Consider the following 23,905-nt stretch of genomic DNA (forward strand, 5'->3'; position numbering starts at 1 on the left):
GCCTTGAATTGCCAAGTTCCGCTCTGTCTCTGAACTAAATGTCCTTCAGCATTCAGGGGGTTTGGATCAAGGATGTTAAATATTGGTTAACTGACTAGTTGATAGACACTTCCGCATTCCTCCTTGGTAATGTACAAGAGCCCCAGCAGGGCTTGTACATTTCACAAGAGGAACGTGAAACACCACATGCAGCTGGGGCCTGCGGGAAGTCCTGCTGACTCCCGGCTGCATGTGGCATGCCAGCTTTGAAATGTACAGGAGTCCCCAGCAGGAGCTCTTGTGCATTTCAAATCTGCAGCACAGCATGGAGCCCGGGGTCAGCGGGGGACTCCATGCTGCGCTGTGGATTTGAAATGCCACGTGGAGCCAGGGTCAGCTAGGGACTCCCCAGCTGCCCCTGGGCTCCAAAGGGGCAGCGCCACACAGCTGAGCCCAGGCTCAGCTGTGCGGGGCTGCCCCTTTGAACTCCACCTCTGAGTTTCAAAGGGCAGCGCTGCCCCTTAGAAGTATTCCCTTCCTCTCCTCCCCCCCAGTTTGCTGCCTCTATCTGATAGAGGCAGCAAGCGGGGTGGGGGGGGGGAGGAGGGGGGAAGAGATTGACTAGTCGACTAGTCCTTAACATCCTTAGTTTGGATCCAGGGGGTTGGTAACTTTAGGCCTCCTTTACTCATTAGTTCTCCTGCTAGATACCAGACAGTAGTGCTGTCTGCATTTGGGATTCTTGTCAATGGATGAAGAGACACAATGACGTCCAATCTTTGTTCTCATTTCTCTTCAGATTCTAGAATCTCCTGATCCTCGAATCACAGATCCCCGGCGCACCTGGATCTCATTTGTACATCGCCCGGACGATGGCAACAACTCCAAAAGGAAATGCAAAGGGAGAGACAAGAAATTAGTAGGTTACCGCTAGACTATGATGCCGGATCACAAATATCTGTGTCCTGGGCAATGTTCCCCGTAAGCTGTGCACTGGGGCAGCCACCCAGGAGACATTCAAGTGCTGCCTTGCCGATTAGCAGAACGCCCACAACCAGCTGGCAGCAGGTGTTTCTATGGGTGGTACACATCCACACATGCCTCAGTGCACATAACAAAAATTGTTCAGCCCATAGATGGAAAAAATGAGTGAGAACATTGGTCCTAAGGTTTTTCCTTAAACTGCTGCTATAAATGGTGCTCTCTGTGTGCCTTCCCACCAAAGAGATGACTGCATTTTAGTGGTACTATATGTATTTATAGTTTGTAAAGCTTTTTGGGAAACTAGAACAAAATGTGCTATATAAATGTAAAGTGATGTGTGTCTGTGTGCATGAGTGTGTGTTTGCATTTATACAAAACACATATGCGGAGATACAGATATACACATATTCTACTTCTCGCAACAAATCTTTTAGAGCACCTATTTCTTGGGTGGAGACTTACCCTTTAACTGACAAGTATTAAGGCTCCGTAAAGTATTTTAGCCTCCACAGGTGCACGATATAGCAGAATGACTTGGTGGTTAGAGTACTGAACTGACTGCCAGGAGACCTGGTTTAACCACTGCTGTTCGGGGTAGCTTGGGAAAGTCTCTTTACTGTTCAATGCCTCGGTTTCCCCATTTGTGAAAAGGAGATAACAATATTGACCTCTTAGGTAAAATATTTTGAGACCTGCTGATGAAAAGCATTAGATAACGGCTGGGCATTATTATTATTTTTGAAGGCCGATGTGTTAATCAGTTTAGGACACAGAGGCCCTCTTCCAGGCAGTACAAATTAGTTACTTCTCCTTTCCAGGAGCCCTAGCTGGCATCCACAACAGTCACACCAAACACCCATTCTCATAGAATTACACCATCCTTATGTCATTGCAAGATTCGTAGGGTTGGAAGGATGCGATTTGTATCAGTAAATGCCAGTAAGCTTCAGTTGCATCATCCAGATGCAGTCCGAAAAAAAATAGTTCCATGGATAGTGACCAAAAATAGGCACCATCTGAACCATACCTCATGAGAACCAGTCCCACCTTCATGTGTATGAAATGTATTGTAGAGCTGGTGTTTATGGAGCTGGAACGGGATGCCCATAAGTTAGCTTTAATTTTTAGAATCTCCTGCCTTTAAATAACTATTGTCAGACTCCCCTCCATAATTTCCCACAACTGCAGAAATTGAAATCAATGAGTTTGTTGCCAAGCCTAATGGATTTTATTTAACTATGTCTGGGGCCTTGCGAAACTCATGGCCATGAACAGTGCATCACGGACTGTGAAATCTGGTTTCCCACCATGACATCTGGCCTTTTGGGAGACCAGTGTTTCTCAAATTGTGGGTCCTGACCCAACAGGGATTTGCAGGGGGTGGCAAGGTTATTTTTGGGAGGTCTCAGTATTGCCACCCTTCCTTCTTCTACCTTCAGAGCTGGATGGCAGGGGAACAGTGGCCGTTGGCCGAGTGCCCAGCTCTGAAGGCAGCGACCTCTAGCAACAATGAAGAAGTAAGGAGTGCACTACCATACTATGCCACGCTGATGCCTTCAGACCTGGGAGACTGGAGAGTCGTGGTGCTAACCTAGGGCCCAGCTCTGAAGGCAGCAGTGCAGAAGTAAGGGTGGGATTGCCATACCCTGCCATCCTTACTTCTGCACCACTGCTGCTGGCAGCAGCTCTGCCATCAGACCTGGGCTCCTGGCCAGAAGCCACTGCTCTCTAGCTGCCCAGCTCTGAAAGCAGCACCGCCACCAGCAGCAGCACAGGAGTAAGGATAGCAGTAGTGCAATCCCCACCTCCCACTCCCCGCCAGACACATGTGCACGCAGAATTCCTTTTGGGGATAGGATCTCTACACGTACAACCCTGTGACATTTCACATTTCAGTAGCAGAAATCAAGAAATTTACTATTTTTAAAATCCTGTAACCATGACATTGACTAAAATGGACTGTGAATTTGGTAGGGCCCCAGCTATGTCATAAAGTGGCTCTGCTGCTCCCCCGGGCAATCAGCAGCAGCACCACAGAGAAAATAACAAACCCAGCCCCCAAAGGCTGGTGACATGCTGCCATCTGGGATGCTGGAAGGTAAAAACAGAAGGCGCAAACTCAAGTTCCCTCCAAAGACCCAAAGGAAAGGCCTGGCCTTGTAGCCTCTTATTCACATCACTCCTCAGGTGATCAGTCCTCTGTCTGGCAGTCCCAGATGGGCAGAGAGCCAGCCTGAGCCGTGGGTGCCATCCCAGACCTTCAGTTGCACCCCTGGTGAAGAAGGTCTACTCAGCTTGCAGGATGCAGCTCTTTGGTGGTGGCTTTGGTGTGTTGCTAGGAGTTACTGCCGGATCTCATTTCCATTGTCTTCTTTCGGCTATTTCCTTAGCGTGGCCTTGTCGGGCCCCCAGGGCCGCCGGGCCCCCAGGGACCTCCAGGAGCACCAGGGGCAGAAGTCACCCAGGAAGTCCTGCTGCAGGAGTTCAAGCAGATACTAAAAGGTAAAGGTGCTTGGAGCTGCATTTCTATCTCTCCTTCACACACCCACAAATGTGGCACCCACAGCCCCATCTCAAGTGAGTGGAAGCTCCTTTCATGAATGTCCTGATTCAGGGCAGTGCTTAAATTCCACTGACTTGACTTCACAAAGCCAATGGAGTTCTGAGCAGGTGCCTGGCTTAGCTTGCTTGCACAAGGTTGCAGGATATGGGCCTATGTTGGTCAACCTTCCCCTCTCTTCTCGTCAATGATATTAGGAAGAGGAATGGCTTAGGGAGTTCCAGGTGAGTGTAACAGAATGGAATGAGTAATATTCCCGAGGACAAGTGTTCAGAAATCAGGAAACTGATGTAAAAGTCATAAGACGGGGGCAGGAAACTGTGGACACTTTATTCATCTTCCGAATTTGGAAGCATGAGGGTCACTTTTTAAAGTTTATCCATGCAACTATAAAGGCTAGAAATGTGCTCATTCATCAAAAAGGAAAGCACAGATTTCCCCATGATTCCGAGAAGGCCAGGAACTGATGCTTTGGGAACAACCCAAACATTGGGTTGGTGATAGAACCAGGAGAGCTGGCGACATGGGACTAACATTTCTAAGCAGAGCAATAGCAATAAAGTTCCAGAGTGAGATCTTCTTTGGACTGGACTTGAAAGGGTCTGTCCAAAGGGGAGTGAGGGAGTTTCTGCATTGGGTCATTTAAGCTAGGACTAGAGAAAGCTTTGGCGAACATATGTAGGGACCAAGGTATGGACTAGAGGATGGAACAGGACTGTCCATACTGGCCATGTTAGGGCTAGAATGTAGCCTCTTTATTATTCTTTATTATTTGTACTGCAGTAGCCCCAAGAATCCCAGTTTGGGCAGGGACCATCTTTTTTGTTCTGTACAGCGTCTACCAAAGAGCTTATAATCAAAGTATAATACGGGAAACAATACCAGGCCAGGGAGTGATCTCAGCTTCCTAGCTGTTGTCACATTTTTTTGTAGGTATTATGCTAAAGGAGAGATTTAAGGTGGGATCAGAAGGAGCGACAATGAGGTGGCTTTTCAGATATGTTTGAATATCGTTGGCTGCCAGCGTACAAATACTGTAGTCAATACACCTTAAAAACCATGAGTTTTTAAAAAATTGTGTACATTAGAAAAATGCTCCCCTGCTGCAGCTGTGATGGCTCAGTCCAAATCCAAGATGGCCCTTCCATGTTCTTTCTTTTCTTTACAGAAACCATTGACCGGCGGGCATCTCTGGCTATCTCAGCCCACCCCAGCCAACTGCCTCCGCTCCTGTTGTCCCTGGAGGAGACCGCGCCCTACAAACGGGTGGAGGAAGCGTTCCACTGCAAACTGAAAGGGCAGGTCGTTGTGGACAAGAAGACCCTGGTGGAACTTCAGAACTTCCAGTCGGTGAGCTGATAGCGCAGCCTGTGCTTGCAACGTCCTACTGAGCCTGTGATACCTCTCTCCCCTAGAGCTGTTGTGGAGAGTTGTAGAAAGGGACAGCTTGGTTCCAGGATCCCATCTCTCTTCTCAGACCTGGCTGCTGGAAGTACAGCACTGGTCTTAACAGCTGGTTATGGTTGGGAAATGTGGCATCTTCTTACCCATCATAGCCAATTCTATACCCATTAAAATTAATGGGTAGCTTTGTCATTGACTTCATGACAAACAAGAGTATGCTTCTGGGTGTGTGTGTGTGTGTCTGTCTTGAGCCTAAAACTCTTCCCCAATGGAACATTCACCTCTGACCTCACACATCCAAACACTTGTCAGTTAGGTCTCGACTGTAGAATTTTTCTCACAGCTAATACTACTGTATCTAGGTTCTTCTACCATGCTCATCGCTGTAGTCGCAGATTGCCTCCTGGGAGTTGTTATAAGAATTTGTCTGCACATGGGGTTATTTAAGACTAGCTATTCCAGGATAACTATTTCAGACTTAATTCTATGTGTGGACACTCTTATTCCAGAATGAAAGTGCCTTTTTTTCCAAATTAGTTAATCGGGACTATCTGTTCCACTTTATATTTGCATTTTACCTTATTGTGGAATCATTTTCACATGTAGGCAAGCCCAAAGTGTTTGCAAGAACCATCCCCTGCCTCTCTAATCCCTGGTGTGAATGTATGGTTCCAGCAGTGACAAAAAGTCCATATCTCCACTAGACAGAAGATCGATTCTGCTGCGATCGATCTTCTGGAGTTTGATTTAGTGAGTTTAGTTAAGACTCACTAAATCAAACTCAGAGGATGCCCCCGCCAACTACCAGTACCCCTGCTTCTGCAAGGAATAAGGGAAGCTGATGGAAGCATTTGCTCCCATTGTTCTCTCGCTGTGGGAACAGTGGGGAAATGTGAAACAAGGTACCTCGACTCCAGCTACCTAATTAACATAGCTAGAGTTGCATATCTTGAGTTGATGTTCCTATGAGCGGAGACCTAGCCTGAGATGGGTTGCACTTTAAACTAAGCTTCCATTTATAAATAGCTTAGAAAGGGTGACTAAAGGGTTACTCAATGTTCTAAGCATAGAACAGATATGGTTAGAAGGACATTGGTAGGAGATGCTATTAATGGTTATAAACCATGGTTGTTAGCAACCTGTGGGCAATTGATTAACTATCTATGAAAACATCCATTGAGCCTTTATAAACTAGTAAATGGAATAATAATGTATAGTGTGGCTGTTAGTTGCAAAGGGATGAGTGAGTGATTATTATTATTATTAATAATAATAATAATTTTAATTTATTAATCTCGTTATTACTGTTGGGCAGTCTTGATGCAAGCTCTATGGACGCACAATTTCATGACTTCATTTTTACAGTCATTTTCCAGTAGAGTTGCTGGTTGCTATCAGTCACTCAGTCAACAGTCAGGTGTTTCATGCTGTTAATTAGCAACTGTGCCACACCCCAAAAGTGGCTGCATTTCCATGGCAGCTGTACAGATGCCTGTCTCTGAAGGGGCCTATCCAACAGATCTTATTCAGTCAAGCAGTCCCATTGCTAATGAGACTCTTCAGGGCTGCAGGATTAGGGACACAGTTTGCAGACCGACTGGACTTCTCAGGCAAGGGGAGACAGCTGCCCACAGTCTCTGGCATAGGAGCAAGGTTATACTTGAAACATAGGCAGGGCCAGGGAGGGAGATGAGCTGCCTGGTTAATTAGGAGTGAGAATGTGAATCAAGACATCTGAGCAACCGACCTGTGGGCGTGGGTTTCCCAGGCCTTGTTATCAAGTCTGTTACGCCCATCCCCAGAGCTGGCAGATCAATGGGGCCTGTGTGTGCCAACGCTTCATTTCAGCGTCTGGACAAGAAGTGCCTGGGCATGTGCTAGGGCCATGGATCTCAGCCGGGGGTATGTCCCCTCTCCCCCGCCCGGGGTATACAGAGGTCTCAACCCACGGAGATATGTGCCTAGTTTTACAACAGGCACTGTTAAAAGCACAAACGAAGTCAGTACAAACGACTGTCCTATAGGGACTGGTTTATGCTATTCTGTGTACTAGCCCCTGAAAGGTAAGTACAATATCTATATTCCCATTGAACTATGTCATAATTATACGATAACATGCAAATGGGAGCAGTTTTTCAGGAACAGAGTTCTCTGACACTGTTGTATTTTTGTGTGTGATTTTGGACACACTTAGGTGACATTTGGGGGTGGGGACGCAAGACAAATCGGACACCTGAAAGGGGGACAGTCATCTGGAAGGGCTGAGAGCCACTGCTTTAAGGCGCTGCTCTAAGAGCTGAACTTTCAAGGCGTTGACGCTTTTCCAGTTTAAGTGGGAGGAAGCAACTCTGCTCCTTGGAGCCTGACCCAAAGCCCTTCGAAAGTCATGGAAAGACTCTCATTGCTTTCATGGGGCTTTGGGTCAGAACTGAGCCGTTCAAAAGTCTCCAGCACTGCAGCGTGGTGCCCCCAGTCTCCAGACGTAGGGGCATTCTAAGGGCAGCTGAGCTTCCTTCTCCCTGAGCCAGAGACTTCACAAGTCCTGCCCCTCTCTGCTATTCCCCGGTCTCACTAGATCCTTCCCCGGGGCGACTGCTGACAGGGGCCATCGGGCCCACCGACCACATGACCCACCCTGGAACCCTTGGTCCTTCCTGCCCTTGCTCCACCCCTGCCCCCTTCTTCTCACCTCCTCTCCTGAATGATGCAGCTCATGGGACTAGCAGAGCCACGGGTCCAGCACCAGCAGTGGGGGTCTGCCCCCTCCCTGCACTCACTGGCAGTGGTGGGGAAAGTGGAGCAACGTGGCCCCAGGTTTCTCGGCTCCCAGGCACAGCGCTCTGCTTCCTGCCAGTGAGTGTGGGGGCTGTCCCGCCCCTCCCCCGAGCGACGTGGCTGGGAGAGCAGAGCCAACTGGGGCCGTGAGGTGTCACCCCCCCCGCTGCCTGTGAGTGCAGGGGGGCTGGATACCTGCCGCTGGTGCCAGCCCCCAGCAGCTAACTCCCGATTCCCCTGAACTCCTCCCAACCTTGGCATCGGGGTGTGCGTGTGCCCCGTTGTGCTTCCATGCTTCACCCCAACCTCTGCCCTCACACACACACCTGCTGCTGCTCTCACCATGCCCTCAGTCTTACAGCATCTGAGATGAGTGGGTGGTATTCCTGCTCCTCCCTTTGAGCAGCCTGTCTACCATGCTCCAAACATTCTGTTCTCCCAAGACCATCGCTTCCCCCGGCTGCGTTGGGGAACGTATTCTGCACAGGAAAGCTAAGATCGGGCACAGCTTCTAGTGTGCAATGAGATTCTAGCTTTACATTTGACTGAGGCCCAGGGAACGTGGCTGGAGCGATGCAAGACTCACCAGGACTAAGAGGGTGCTCCTTGGGCTGAGCAGGGCAGGGAGGAAGCCTGGTATCTCTCCTGGCTTGAGGTCAGGCTAAACTCATTGGCTGTGTCTACATTGGCATCCCTTTCCGGAAAAGGGATGCTAATGTGACGAGTCGGAATTGCAAATCTGCGGGGGATTTAAATATCCCCCGCAGCATTTGCATTTACATGGCTGCCGCTTTTTTCCGGCTTGGGGATAAGCCGGAGAAAAGCGCCAGTCTAGACGCGATTCTCCAAAAAATAAGCCCTTTTCTGGAGGATTTCTTATTCCTACTTGGGGATAAGCCGGAGAAAAGCGCCAGTCTAGACGCGATTCTCCGGAAAATAAGCCCTTTTCCAGAGGATTTCTTATTCCTACTTTCAAGTAGGAATAAGAAATCCTCCGGAAAAGGGCTTATTTTCCGGAGAATCGCGTCTAGACTGGTGCTTTTCTCCGGCTTATCTCCAAGCCGGAAAAAAGCGGCAGCCATGTAAATGCAAATGCCGCGGGGGATATTTAAATCCCCCGCAGATTTGCAATTCCGACTCGTCACATTAGCATCCCTTTTCCGGAAAGGGATGCCAATGTAGACGTAGCCATTCTGACAGCTGAATTTTCACCTGGGCTAGGCAGTCAGAGGGCTTCCAGTGCTTTGCCGTGGCTGCTCCACAGACTCGTTTCCACGGATCCATCAATTTAATGTGTAGAAAGGAAATCTTTCCACCTGGCAGCACCCAGCCTCCGTCTTAAGCCTATGATGCTCGACTCCCTGTTCCTACCAGCAAGTTAATCATTCGGCGGGCGTGAGGCAGGGGAAGGAAGAACCCAGGCTTGGATTGCAGAGGAGGGCTGGGCATGGACGTGTTATTGACATGCTTCGGGGCTGCTCGTTGGAACTAACTGAGAGCACATTGTAAATTTCTTGCGGATTACTCCCTGCAGCAATTATGGCAGCTGTGGAATGAGTCGCGCGAATGTCAGGCAGTGAGCTCAGTGGGGAATTATAATTGGTGTGGGGGCAGGGAGGGTGATTGCTGGGGCATACAGTCCGATGAATCCTGTCCCTTCCCAGCATTTCAGATTGTGTGTTCCCCCTCACAAAGAGTCACAAAGCCGCAGAGGACTTGAAGAAACAGGAATGGTTTAACAGCAGTAATTTACTGGTGCCTGCAGTTGCCTTCCACGTATAGCCAGTGGTTTTGGAATTAGGTTGCTTCTTCTGTTAGTTTAATTGATTCACTGAGAAAGGAATGGAAAAACTCCCAGGCATGGTTGTACCTACACATACAGGGCCTGACTTCCTTCCTCTCGCTTACAGCAGTATAGAACTGTGTCAAAGCCAGATGGGGCAATATTGGTTTAAAACCAGCCTTGGAGAGAGCCAAGCGCTTAGAGATTGAGGAAATGCAAGTGACTTATTCTCGATAAAGGTCGAGAATGATTTTTTTTACTTTAATTGGGTTTTGTTTTCTTTCCATTTAGAAACAATAATAAGAGCTGCCATTCAAAGCTCTCTGTGCTTTCTGCCAGGGATTAAAACATCCACTCCAATGCATGTTTCAATCCGCTCAACTCTTCTCCCACATACAAATACCAGCACTCCCGTGTGTCCGATGCTGCTTGGTCGCCGCAAAGATCAGGCCAAACAAACGGACTCCATAGTGCATCTGGAGAGATGGCATTCCAGCTGTTGTGGCTGCGGATGGGAGAGACTTTCCCCCAGTGTATCATGGGGACTAGCGAGAGACTTTATGATAGGCCTATGAGGGTAAAGTCAGAAGCACGAATACCAGACAATTCAGTGATGTTAAAGTTCTTTAGTTCCCTGGTGTGTGCAGATACCTTAGATGCAGTGCATGTATTGACACACCTAAGCCCTGGGACATGCCAGAAGCTGTTCTTCCTCCTAGACCGGAGCTATATAAACCTTGCAGGGACGGGGGATAGTACTTGTACCGACGCGTTTACATTTCACATAATGCCTTTGTGGTGGAGGCAGAGTCTCTGAATAATTGGCTTTTTTGGCCCATCAGAGCTGTTTCTGATTCTCCCTGCCTCCAGCCAAACCGATCTGGAGCGGGCCAAAACTAACAATAAACACGTCGTGTTGAGTTTATTTTAGCTTCAATCAGATAATCCGCTGTGAGTCTGACTCGAGACCACTTCCTTGCGCCGGGAGACACTGTGCTTTGCCTGATCTTTTTCCTCTCAGAGCCAAACTCGGAAGACATCGAAGCTAAATATAGATTCCATAAGAGCTCAGCATGGCTGTGCATTACTGCTGGTGCGAGGGAATCAGTCCTGTCCTATCCTATCAAACTCTAGAGGGGTAGGAAACTGCTGGAGGCCTTGTGTTGTTGTCTCCTCTGTGTCTGCATCACAGAATCATCACACACTTGGCACTGCAGAGACGCAGGACTGCAGTAGCAGAGGGGTAAGGCTGATCAGGAGCCTTGAGCAAAGTAGGGAATCTCTGGCCTGGAATAGAATAGGGTGCTGCAAGTTCAAGACATCTGTTCTTGGCTGTCTGAGGAGGGCCCCAAGGACTGGAAAAGTGGAGGGTGGGAAGGGGCAGCAGGTAAGGACTTGTCTTCACTCCACGGAAGATCAGTGCTGCCGTGATCAATCTCCTGGAGTTCAATTTAGCAAGTCTAGTTAAGACCTGCTAAATCAAACTTAGAGGGCACTCCCGCCAGTGTCCGGTATTCCTGCTTTTGCAAGGAGTAAGGGAAGCTGGCAGGAGCATTTACTCCCATCAGCCTCCTGCTATGGGGAGACTATCAAGCTTGGCTTAAGACAATGGTCACCAACCAGTAGATCGAGATCTATCAGTAGATCTTGGAGTCTCTGACAGGTGATCCTGATTAGTTTGGCCAGAAAGCTATCAAGTGCTAGCACTTCAGTTGCCCCTCTACCCACTATCATGGAGTTCCTGCCTTCTCCCTTGGAGCTACCCTCCACCCCACCCCCAGAGTCTCCTGCTTGCTGTGTAGGGTGTCTCCTCTCCTCCCACTCCTATACCCTGTCTCCACACAGAGAGAAGGGGATGGGGGAGCTTGGCAATGCAATCTCTGTCACTCGCACACTGTGTGTGTGTCTGTCATTCTCACGAACACGCACTGTCCTTCACTCTAATCTCCCAACCCAACACATATGTGTGTGTGGGGGGGGGGGGGTGGGGTGGTTGTTGTTACTTCTTTTACTGCTTGCAAAGTGGGTTATTTTGGTTTTGACTGGTCTATGCATTTCATAATTTTCATTTCTCTCTTACGCTTACATTTAATTCTTTGAGTAGCGAGTTCTAAAATGCCTAACCTGGCGTGGCTGGAGTCATTATCCCTGTGGTAATTGCTGCTCCTGGAAGTGGCTGGCATGTCCCTTTAGCCCCCGAGAAAGGCAGAGTGGGAGGCAGGAGGGGTCTCCACATGCTGTCCCTGCCTGCAGACACCACTCCTGCAGCTCCCATTGATCAGCAATGGGGAACTGTGGCCACTAGAACCTGTGGGCTCAATGCCTGTAGATGAGGGGCAGTACATGGCACCATGGAGTCATTGCTGTACATGCCAGCTGCTCTCCGGAGTGGTGCAAGGCCAGGGCAGGAGTAAGCCTGCCTTAATCCCACTGCTCCACACCTGGAAGCTGTCTCAATGAAGTGGTGGTCAGTCAGAGCCTGCTTCCTGAACCCTTGTCCCAGCTCTGAACCTCCTTCTGCACCCAACCTCCTGCCCCAGACGTGAGTTCCCCAGCACCCAAACTCCTTCCCAGAGCTTGCACCCTGAACCCTACCCTGGACCCCAGTCCCCTGCCTTGGGCTAAACCCAGAGCCCCTCCCTCACTCTAAACTCCTTGGCCCAAGACCAGAACCTGCACCCCTACCTCTACCCCAGCCTGGTGCAAGTGAGTGAGGATGGGGGAAGAAGGGAGATGGAATGAGCAGGGTGAGGCCTCGGAGAAGGGGTGGAGCAGGGCCTCAGAGAAGGGGTGGGAAAGAAGTGGGGCAGGGGTATTTGTGTTTGAGAGAGATCTTACATTGTACTTAAATTGAAAAAGTGATTTTGTGGTTAAAAAGGTTGGAGACGACCAGCTTAAGGCATTCTGCATAGCTGGAGTTGCATACCTTATGCTGAGCTACCGGGTTTAGTGTAGACCTGGCCTGAGATGCACTCATAAAGCTGGTGTTGGAAGAGGGAATAGAGTACTAGGATAGCAGGCGTGCTGGGAATCAAGGTCAAGGTGCATTCACAGAGGTGCACAGGGGAAACTTGCACAGTGCCCACTTGATCCTGACCTGTTGGGATAAACGCTTCCCTTGTGGGGCCTGCAATCCGCAGAGAGGAAGATCCCTGCTCTGCACTCTCACGCGCCCTTTCTTTCTGCTTGCGATGGGTAGAGATACTGGGGGTTCAGATTGCTGGGGAATGTTCTTCAAGGTCTGCTGTTCTTTTCCCCCCTGTAGCCTCTGGCCAAAGGAGCATTCCTGCGGGGATCAGGGTTGAACCTGGCAACCGGGCGCTTCACAGCACCTGTGTCTGGCATCTACCAGTTTTCAGCCAACGTCCACATCGGTGAGTGTTGTTCACTGGCGCCTTTTCTAGTTTAGCCTCCAGGCATGGGGAGGGATTCTAGAATGCCCACTGGCTGCCTTTCGGATGCTCTTCAGAGTGAAGCATGTGTAAGCGCCACTCATTGGCATGATTCATCAGTACCACGCAGACCTCTACCATCTGAGCTAGCAGAGAAGCTCCATTAGCGGGACGCAGCAGTAGGGTGTTGTCCTCTCGTGGGCAGGCCACTGCATGCACTTTGCCATTTTATAACACAGGTGTTACAAGCCGTCCTCTCTGCTACCATAAGCGGGTACAGTCTGAGGAAGGGCTGGTATTTTAGAATCCTACAGACATTCCATTGCATTTCCTGCCTCTCATAGATAACAATGCCTCAGACTTTTATGTGGCTTTTGGTTCTGGCTCGAGCTGGCTGAATTATTTACAGCGAATGGTTTCCCAGTTGATTTCCCAGAGAGCACAGTGTCCATGGATAGCAGACCTCAATTTTTGTTACTCGTTTGTTTGCCAGTTTGAATTTGTTGGTAGGGCTTTTGTATGAACAGCCCTTGTGTTGCTTGGGCTCTCTTCTCTGAGAATAGCTCTGGGAATTCACTATCTGAAGGGCACTGGGCAGCTCTGACCCTTTATCAGCTGTCCTGCTGCTGCCCAAAAGTAATTTAGTTTCTTAATCAAACGAATCTCTATTTTGGGCCCGACTTCGCTTTTCAAAAAAACATTTGTATGAAAAAACTTGCCCCCCCCCGTGCATGACTATGGAAAGTGTGGACTGAGTATGTGGAAACAGGCAAACATGGTTAAACCAAAAGGACATCCAGAACCCACCAAAATGTTCACTGATGCTTTTCCCTCCTATTCACCCCAATGCCAAACCAGAGGGGTGCTTCTGTAACACAGCTGTAGGTGCTGCTATAGCGTATGGTGGTTGATGATTTGCCCTGCTGTAAAGGGAGTGTCTTTTTACTTTGTTTTCATGGTTTGCTTCTCTCCAAGACCATAGTGAGCTAAAGAGCAAAGTGCAGCTCCGAGCCAGAGACAACGTCCGTGTGCTGATCTGCATCGAATCCCTCTGCCATCGATACACGTGAGTCACTGCAGTGCGGGTGTTAACCTGTCAGAGACTGCTTCTCTTAGCAAATGTCATGGAGAGCCTCTGAATGAGGGACCAATCAGAAACCTACTGGACTGAGCATCTCCAAATGCCCTGGTGTTCATCTTTTCAAATTCAGTAAACAGATTGGCTATTACCGTTGGATCTCCTAACGAATAAAGCACTCACCTCTCCTCTGTGCCATCATGGTTCCAAGCTATCCTGAGCCAGGCCTGCCGCTGGGTGGGCAGGTTTGGGGGGCAAAAGAAAGCAACTGCCCTAGGGCCCAGTGATTCAAAAGGGCCCAGAACTCCTGGCTGTTGCCACTGCTACTGAGGTAGCGGTAGGAGCCATGGGCCCTTTAAATCACTGCCGGAGCCTTGTGTAGCATGCTCCAGAGCCCCTGAGGGCAGTCTGCCCTGGCCCTGGCCCTGCCCCTTCCACCTAAGACTCTGCCCCTTCTGGGAGGGCAGAGCCCTCCCCCCTCCCCGCCTCCCCCACAAACACCTTGCCTAGGATCTAGTGAGCCTGTCTGCTCTCCTGTCCTGAGCTGTGGGAAGGGGACGGAAGGGGATTCTGAATCAGGACTCCTGAGGTCAAATTCATAAGAACTAGGAGTCATCAAATGAAATCAATGGGTAGGAAGTTATTCTTCACACAACGCACAGTCAACCTGTGGAACTCCTTGACAGAGGATGTTGTAAAGACCAGGACTTTTACAGGGTTCAAAAAATAAGTAGGTAAATTCATGGAGATTAGGTCTATCAATGGCTATTAGCCAGGATGGGTAGGAATGGTGTCCCTAGCCTCTGCTTGTCAGAGGCTGGAAATGGATGACAGGGGAGGGATCACCTGGTGATTCCCTGTTCTGTTCGCTCTCTCTGAGGCATCTGGCATTGGCCACTGTTGGAAGACAAGACACAGGGCTAAATGGACCTTTGGTCTGACCCAGTGTGGCTGTTCTTGTGTAACAATACTGATGGCAGAGAATCACACCTGGATTGAATTTAATCACTTTTTTCCCCATGGTATGCCACTGACATGCTGCCTGGCCCTGGGCAAGTCACTCCAACTCCCTGTGCCCAGAAGGGTGTAACTATCTTTCCATAGCTTGTAGCAACTCCTGGGAGCCTTTGTGCTGGGATAGTTCTGGAATTTGAATGCAAGGATTCTATGAGCAATGGGGCCAGGATTTCTCTATTGGTGGGAATTTTGCCATATCTTGTAATGGGGCCAGGATTTCTCTATTGCTGTTGTCTGAGGTGAGACAAAGGAAACTAACCTTCTCCTTAACACTAGAGCTTGTAACCTCTCTTCAGGGCTGGGGAACCCATCCATGTGGCAGCTTTCACTGGAGCTGCCTGATTTATTACCTTATCTGCTTGTTAGAAGGTAGAGGCCTTTGTTTTTCATCACTCCCCACATGGGACCTTGACAAATCCTCAAGAAATTCACTGACAGACATTTTACACTTGATTTTAAAAAGCGTCAGGTGTTTTTCTTGAGTTGGCCCTAATAAAAGCAGTGACAGGAAATTTAACAGGGAACTCCGGCACAGGCAAACTTGGCAGGTGGGCACCGTAATATGTTGGGTACTTGCCCGTACAGATCAGCAGTCTCGCTGCCCAACCAGATGAGCTTACTAATACAAAATGTTGCCCTTGTGACTGTATGGCACTGCCTGTTGGTATGGCTGAGGTGTGTGGTAGAAAGCTGTGGGATACTGCCCACCCGCCTCTCGCTCAGTCACAAAGGCGCTCGCATTCTACCCACAAAGCAAGGTCGCTGTTAATTTTATAACGCCATGGTTGTCCTTCTCTGAAAGCTCTGAATTCATGGTCACCTAGGAGTTCGTGAATAGCTCTTGGTTGCATGTTATAGTCACTCAGAATGTGAGAAGGGAGCTCAGATCCTAGAGATCCTACCACAGATCCTACCACATGAGCTAGCAGATAACCTCTTACACTTGAACCTCTGTAATCTGGAAACAGGGTAATGCCGGATAAAAGAATTTACCGGGCCAGGGAGGGTGCTGCAAGGTCTGGGCATGAGGGAGGGATGTAGATGGGGAGCTTACCTGGCATGTGGAGCACACGTGGCTCCACACCTTCCATCGCTATAGGAATGGCAGGGAAAAGCCTCAGGGGAAGTGCATCACTGAACTACCATTCTCCCAGCTGTGGGGAAGGGGGAGCCACTCTGCCTTCCCCTGCCAGGGTCTGGATCACAGACATTCCCAGATTGGGGACCCCTGGAGTACAGAGGTTCAGGTACACAGTCAGGCAGTACTGAGAAGAGTTTCTCCCTTCAGCATGATTTTCATTTTTCAACCACTTAAGCACTAGCAGGCGGTGCTGGTAGGCTCTTTTCTTTTTCTCTGGACAGTCACTAAAGAAGGACAAGGATCCATGATCTTCTCGTGTGGGTTATGCAAGCCTGCATGCCTACACATGGTCCAATCAGTCCATACGTGGGTGTTTGTTGTGGTAGTGATAGAGTTGTTTTTTGGTTTCCTCAGAACTGAGCATAAATTACTGGGCTGGTGCCTTTTCCCAGCGTTCCCCTGCTTTGCGAACTTCAGGAAGGCTTTTTGCCATGTCTTAATTGATGGAAAAATGCATGCTCCATCCTGTGAGAGATGCTTCCCAAAGAAATTAATTAACACGAGTCAGCACCAAGGTGATGCACCGCTGAAGACTGGTCCCCTGCGGAGGGGTACATTTCGCATGAATTAGAGATGCTCTAGTGAAAAGTAGAAGCCATGCCCTGGATGCAGGAATCATTGGTTGAGGTTGCCTGGCCTGTGTGACTCGATGATCCACATGTTTCCTTCTGGCCTTAAAAAATCCATGAATCCTGGGTGATTAGTGTGTTTCCTCTTTCCCCACCATGCACAGTAGAAAGGACCATTCGATTTCATCTCTGTCCTTGGGCACAGGACCAGGCCTGCAGACTAGGGTGGGCAAAGGCCCAGGCCCCAGGGCCTGACAATTCTGCGACCGAAATATCAACCCGATGGTGGCTGGCCCCCTGGGGCCCTTTAAATTCCTGTTGAAGTGGCTTGCTGCAGACTCTGGGCTCGGGGAAGGGCCGCACCATGCTCTGAGCAGTGCTGAAGGCCAGCTGCTCTCAGGCCTGCCCCTTCCACCCTCAGCTCCTTCTGGGAGTATGGAACCAGGCCCCTTCCCTGACCTTGCCTGGGAGCCCACAGGGGCTGTCAGCTCCACTCCTGGAGACAGGATAATAGATTTGCTGGACTAACGATCTGACCTGCTCTGGAAATCCCTGTGATCCAGGCTTCACCCGGGACGAATTCTGGGCCCAAGGAACCCCCGGGAAATAGGAACCGTCAGAACCTTGAGCCTTGTACACAGTTTCCTATGAGTTCTCACTGCTGGGGGCATCAACATCTTCCTTGGGCCCCTGAGCAAGGTGGGGAAGTGGCTCTGTGCTCCCAGAAGGGGCAGGGCCTAGGGAAAAAGGGGCGGGGCTGGGGTATCTAGCCCTCAACGCCCCCCAGACTGCAGCACTGCCCCCCCCCCCCCAGTCCATAGAGCTGCGTGGAGAGGTGCTCTGGCAGTGATTTAAAGGGCCTGGTGCGTCAGCCACCACCACTGCCATAGCAACAGCAGCCGGAGTCCTGGGCCCCTTTGACTCACTGAGCCCTGGGGCCTCTGCCCCCTTTGCCCCCCGCCTCCCATTGTCATGCCTGCTCATTGTTTGTCAGTCGATGGCGCTCAGCCTGGCTGGGTATCTAGGTAAACACTCAGAGCGCCATAGACAAAACAGGCTAGAATTGAATTTGGCCAACAGTGCTGAGTGGAGAGAAGGAGCTAGAGGTTTGCAGGAGGCAGGGATGAGATGAAGGGTCTGAAATCCAGGCCCGGCTGTGGCTTTGACAAGTTTTATTAGCTGCGAATGGAGCGCCGGCCCTGCCCTGACTTCCGACAACCCACACCCACAAACTGCTTCCTAAATGTAATCACATAAGTGCCGTGCTAAACCCTAGGGATGTACAAGTTGTCATTATGGTAACCGACCCGACCCACGGGCCTATCAATCTTCCAGAGGCACAAACCCGTCCCTCAGACTTCACTGCCCAGAGTGCTGCTAGGGCAGGGAGACTACAGAAGCTAGGTTTTTGTTATTTCATCTGCAGCCCATCTGGACGGAGCTCAGCATCTCACTGACGCTGCCCTTCAAAATGCTGGGCCAGTCAGGAGGGTGAATAGGCATAGAACCGAAGGTGACAGTTCCTGATGCTAAATGTGCCAGGACCTTTATAAAAGCATACCCCCGCCTCCCACCCACGCACCCATGGCCACTGGGATAATGTGACCTAGGAGCCTAAGAGTCATGGAAAATCAATGAACTCCAAGAGCCAACATTGCATCAGGGAACAGGAAGGACGGCTCCTAGTGGAGAACAATTAGCACTATCTTACGGGGACATGCAGCTGCACCCTTCTCTGTGCAGGATCAGGGTCTTAAGGAAGTACTTGGAACCCACCAGGCACCAGCTTAACAAGTAGCCGAGGCCTTTACAAACAGGCAGGCTTCTCCCTCGGGAGCTCGGCAGAGGGACCTGACAAACCTACGGGCCAGCCTGGCATTTTGCCCAGCAGAGGGCAGTGCCTCTCTGCTAGGGCAGCCAGGCCCTCTTGGGCTTTTCACTACCAGAGGTTCCTGCTTAGAACATTCCAGGATTCATCCACCCACCCCAGCCTACCTGCCCTGATAGCCCAAACTGTAGTGAGACTTGGGCACAGAGCACTAAAAATACATCATTAAAACAACTTGACAGGAAACCTACTAATGTCGTTAAATGTGTTGCTGAGCTAGACCCTTGGCTTTCCTTGCCCTGCCCCGTGGATGGCCATAAATGGGATTGACTTTGCCTCTAATGAAAGTGAAGTGAAGTCTCCTACTATAACTCCCAGGTGTCAGTCCTGTGTTTTATCGGCCTGTGGAAAAGACTCGGTTGGTCCCCAAGTAAACGACACATTACGAACCACTGTAATGATCAGTGTAGAGCATTCATCGTCCCATCAAGGAGGCCAGGATCTTGCTAACAAGACCAGTGGTGTGTTGCTTTATTGTGGTCCTGTATGATTTCAGGACTCTGAAAAGTGAGGCGCTGACCAGACCTAAATGAGATTTGAAGGACATCATCTCCCCCAAATTTTTTCAGGCCCACTGTGTGCAGCTGCAGGAATCAGAGCCTCCCACATCCACCCCCCATCTTTTTGTATGTGGTGGCATGACTAGAATCAGGCATCTGGGCAAGTTTCCTCCAGGCAGCTATGCTAAGTGCATCTCTCGCCCAGCCTGGACCCTGGCCTCCTCGCTATCTTATAGCCCCCTCGATTATATGGGGAGCTGGACTGGTCCCCTTAGCCCTGGGACTCTCATGGGCAGAGGCTGCCGGTTGCACTGTATCTCACACACTTTTATTAGGTAGGAAAATGTCCCTTGTGGATGAAGTGGAGTGATGTCCAAGGTAGTTTTCAATAGAGCCCTCAGCCAGTGTGTATCTATGGCTGAGATTTCAAAGGGATTTGAAACACTTAGCCTATGTATGTGGCTCTAGGAAGGTGAAAGACTATTTTTACTTCCACTAAGATGCTGTGGAGCCTTATTCCCATGTGTTGCTTTCTCAATAGCATTGCAGAAATGGATTGAAGGACTTTATCTGACCCCGTTACCGTGGTATCTGAGAGTCGCAATTTTTCTTGCATTTACTCTTGAACACCTCAGTAAGGTTGGGAAATAGGACTATCATCATCTTTTCATCCCCAGCACAGTGACTTGCTCAGGGTCACACAGGACATCTGTGGTGGAGCAGGATCTTGAGCCAATGTTCCCTAATCCCCATACCAGCACTGTGACCGCTGGACCATCCGTCCTCCCTTGGAACGGCTGATCTCCATTTTCTAGTGCACACGGGGCTGTCCTGGATTCCCTCAGTTAACTAAGTCTAACTGAAACTGCAGGGAAAATTTTAGGCTGGTGGGAAAGTACATAGGAGAGGTGTATCTGGGGCAGTGTAAATTTGGGGGGGCCTTATAACAAGGCTCCTGATTTGATTGGCTTATCTTTGAGCCTTAAGTCTTGTTTTCAGTTGTTTTTAAACAGAGCTTTCCTTATTCAAGTGTACCTTTTGGATTTATTGGGCCCAAGAGAGCATTCTCCTTGTTTATTGAACAGGCTTGAGAGTTACAGAGCCAGGAGCACTTGGGCCTGATGGCCTCATAATGCCTTGGAGAGGGGAAGAGGGATAAATCATTTGTCAAAATAAAAGGTGGGGTGGGAGTCGTCCTCCCTTCTCATGTTCTCCACACTCCTGACTGCTTTGATGAAGACACTTGAGAGGAAACAAAGTACTTTTCATGGGAGCAGCTCACTCCCCGCCCACAAGGACTTTGTCTGTTTGCTAGGAGCAATTGCTTTGAAAAATGGCTGTCAACAGCCAGTCTCTTCTGACACCAGGGGTAGTTTGCAAGGCTGGTGCGTGACTACCTTGGGTAATCCTTCCCCCAACTAGGAAACTAGGCCAGATGTCATTTAGAGCACTGCCACTTTCCAGGATACATCACAGCTGTAATTTATGGTTGTAGGCCCTGATCCTGTAGAGAGGAGCCCCCCCCCCCACACACACACACAGTCCCACTGAGTCCAATGCGATGCCATACTTAGTATAAACACAGGCACTGGCCCTACGGGTTCTCCAGGGTTGGAGCACTCATGGGGAAAAATTAGTGTGTGTGGAGCAGCGTTCCTGTAAGCCGATCACTTGGGTGGCCACCCAGGAAAGATTCAAATGCTGCCCAGCTGATTAGCAGAGCCGCAGCAGCTTGTGTTTCTATTAGTGGTGCACACGGCACATACCTCAGTGCACAGAACAAAATTTATTCCATACCTGGATGGAAAAAAATCAGATAGAGCCCTAGCACGGAGCACCCACTGATGTCAAGCTCCCTCCCCTACCTCCGTACCTCTCGCATGCTTAGCATCTTCTCCCCTTTCCTCCTAGCACTTCTGAAGCGCCACAAAAGGCTGATTTGTGGCATTCAGGCTCTGGGAAGGAAGGGGGAGTTGGGAAAAGGGATGGCTGGCTCAGGATGGGGGCTTGGAGGAAGGGTTGAAATAAGGGCGCAGCCTGGAACAGAGGGAGTGGGTCAAGCACCCCCTGGCAAAATGAGAAGCTGGCACCAATGAGCGTAAGGGACCTTTTTACAGGATTAGAGCCATGACATGGGGAGAGCCTTGCCTCCTGACTAGTAGCTGCTGTGACCCCTGCCGTGTTCTTGCTGTGTCAGAACTGACCTAAGGCTTCAGCCTCACTCAGTAGATTAGACTAAGCTCGTGGGCCCACTGGGAGGCTGAGCTGTGTTCTCATTGGGCGTTTCCCGTGGCCCTCTTCGGATGGCGTTGGAAACGGTTGTCCCACAGCCGGGGTGGCGAAGCCTGGCAAACGCCAGGTTCTACCAGAGGCTGTTCCTGCTCGCTGGCAACGGGTGAGGACGCGACGGTCCCTTGGAGTGGTGCAAGAATAGGGGGAGGGGGAGAGGAGCATTTCTCTCATGATGGGAGCCTGTTCAGACGAGCTTTCTGCTGGCACTCCGTGAACTGCTGCTCCGGAGCCCGCCTGTGGAATGTGCGAGGGATGCCTGCTTACCCAGTCATTTGTCTGAGGGAGCTGAAAGAGCCTGCAGGCTTCCAGCTGAGACGGGGAGTGAGAGAGGGATAGACACTAGCGGGAAGGAGAGCAGGCGTGTGAGAGAGATTAACGAAGAAAATATCCTGCGTGGGCTGGGCATCTGGCAGGATATGACACGCAGAGGTAACTCCTTAGTTGGCTTTTGGTGCCAAGCAGTTAGCGCGCTCCCCGGACGCAGTTATCTCCATGTTGGGGGGCTGGAAACGCCACATGTTGGCACTCGTTGTGTTTCCCTTCATTGCCTCGCTGTGGAAAGGAGCAGGGTGGGGTTGGTTTTCTGAGGAGAAGAGGCTGGAGGCACTACCCACTGACAGGGCAGATCTGGGAAGCCACATGCCTCTGTCCCTGCTCCGTGACACAGTGGGGATGGAGCTGTGCTCACATGGATTGCCCCAGTGGCTGTTATCCGACAGGGAGAGTTTCAGAGCACATAGGGTGACATGGAGAGATTTTTTCCCTGCCCACACAGTTCTCCGAGAGACTTCTGCAGAGCTGTGGAGAGAGGGTAAATACTGGCTAGATAACACAGAGATTTCCATACATGCTCTGGCTCATCAGCACTCAGAGGATGGTCTGGCTCTTGGAAATGACTTTCTGTTCATTAGACAGGGGCCTGATAAAAACAAAGCAATTAATAAACAATGAGTGGCAGAAGGCGGCTGTAGAAACTCCCACCCATTGGGTATGTCTAAACTACATGGCTCCGTCGACGGAGCCATGTAGATTTGTTTGTTTGGCAAAGGGAAATGAAGCCGGGATTTAAATAATTGCGGCTTCATTTAAATTTACATGGCTGCCGCACTGAGCCGACAAACAGCTGATCAGCTGTTTGTTGGCTCAGCACGCTAGTCTGGACGCTCTCCTGCCGACATGAAAGCCCTTTATCGACCTCCCCGGTAAACCTCATCCTACGAGGCATAACGGGGAGGTTGATAAAGGGCTTTCAGGTCAGCGCGGGAGCGTCCAGACTAGCGCGCTGAGCCAACAAACAGCTGATCAGCTGTTTGTCGGCTCAGCGCGGCAGCCATTTAAATTTAAATGAAGCCACGATTATTTAAATCACGGCTTCATTTCCCTTTGCCGATCAGCCTAATCTACATGGCTCCATCAATGGAGCCATGTAGTTTAGACACACCCGTAGTGCTTGGCAAGTCGTGTGCAGCTGGTTTTTGGGCAGAAGGAGGCAATAGCTTTAGAGCAAACAGCAACTGTGCATGACGGTTCAAGAGAGAGGAGCAATGGTGTTTTCAGATTTCATCTGGCGGATGGCACCTGTCGCTCACCCCTCTTTTCTGCTGCCCTAATGCTATCCTAGGGTATTGATTCAGCACTGAAGTGCAGTCCTGGACAGGGATTCAGAAGATCTGGTTTACTCCTGGCAGTCATGCTGACCTGCTTTGTAACCTCAATCAAAGAATACTCTGTACAATTCATCTGATGAAGTGGGTTTTACCTGCAAAAGCCGTATGACCTAGTAAACCTGTTAGTCTCTAAGGGTATGTCTACACTGCACACGTATTTTGAAACAAGCTATTCTGGAATAGTTATTCCGAAATAGTTTATTTCAAAATAGCACGTCTACACTGCAGGGAAGCCTGAAAATCAGTCCGAAGCAGACTTCCCTAATGTAGACATGCTGGCTACGTCTACATTGGCCCCTTCTCTGGAAGAGGCATGTTAATTTCCAACTTCAGAATAGGGAAATCCGCAGGGGATTTAAATATCCCCCGCGGGATTTAAATAAACATGGCCGCCGCTTTTTTTCCGGCTTGGGGAAAAGCCAGAAAAAAGCGTCTAGACTGGCGCGATCCTCCGGAATAAAGCCCTTTTCCGGAGGATCTCTTATTCCTACTTCAATGTAGACGTAGCCGCTATCTCGCTTTAGAGCCCCAGAAGGCATTGGGGAGGATTAACTTATAATGGAGATGGAGCATTGGTTTGATCTAGGGATGTAAGCAACTAGTTGACTAGTCACTTCCCCCCCACACTTTGCTGAGAGAGGCAGCAAGGGTGGGGGAGCAGGAGCTGGTGCTGGGGGGAGCAGGCTTAAAAGTCGGTTCCCCCCAGCACCATCTCCGAGGGGGAGTACGGGAGGCAGAGGCGTAGCAGGGGACTGGGCAAGCTGGGAATCAGCTGATTTCCAGCTCGCACCCACGGACTGCACTTCTGCTTTTCAAATGTATTAAGAACCTGGTGGCTCTTAATACATTTAAAAGGCAGAGCGGCAGCAGGGTTAG

The 23,905-nt window shown here is 50.0% G+C and overlaps 1 protein-coding gene across 1 annotated transcript in view; it reads left to right on the forward strand.

The window, feature by feature from the left end:
- The window catches only part of C1QTNF12 (C1q and TNF related 12), a 44,940-nt gene that overhangs the window by 16,158 nt on the left and 4,877 nt on the right, over positions 1 to 23,905 (forward strand). Inside the window, exons 2-6 of the mRNA XM_006127143.3 lie at positions 779 to 898; positions 3,354 to 3,465; positions 4,692 to 4,873; positions 12,751 to 12,859; positions 13,853 to 13,943. Coding sequence (XP_006127205.2) covers positions 779 to 898; positions 3,354 to 3,465; positions 4,692 to 4,873; positions 12,751 to 12,859; positions 13,853 to 13,943 — 614 coding nt within the window. The remainder of the gene's footprint in view (positions 1 to 778; positions 899 to 3,353; positions 3,466 to 4,691; positions 4,874 to 12,750; positions 12,860 to 13,852; positions 13,944 to 23,905) is intronic.

Source organism: Pelodiscus sinensis, chromosome 24 (genome assembly GCF_052426305.1).
Source record: "Pelodiscus sinensis isolate ZL-2025 chromosome 24, ASM5242630v1, whole genome shotgun sequence".
Lineage (NCBI taxonomy): Eukaryota > Metazoa > Chordata > Testudines > Trionychidae > Pelodiscus > Pelodiscus sinensis.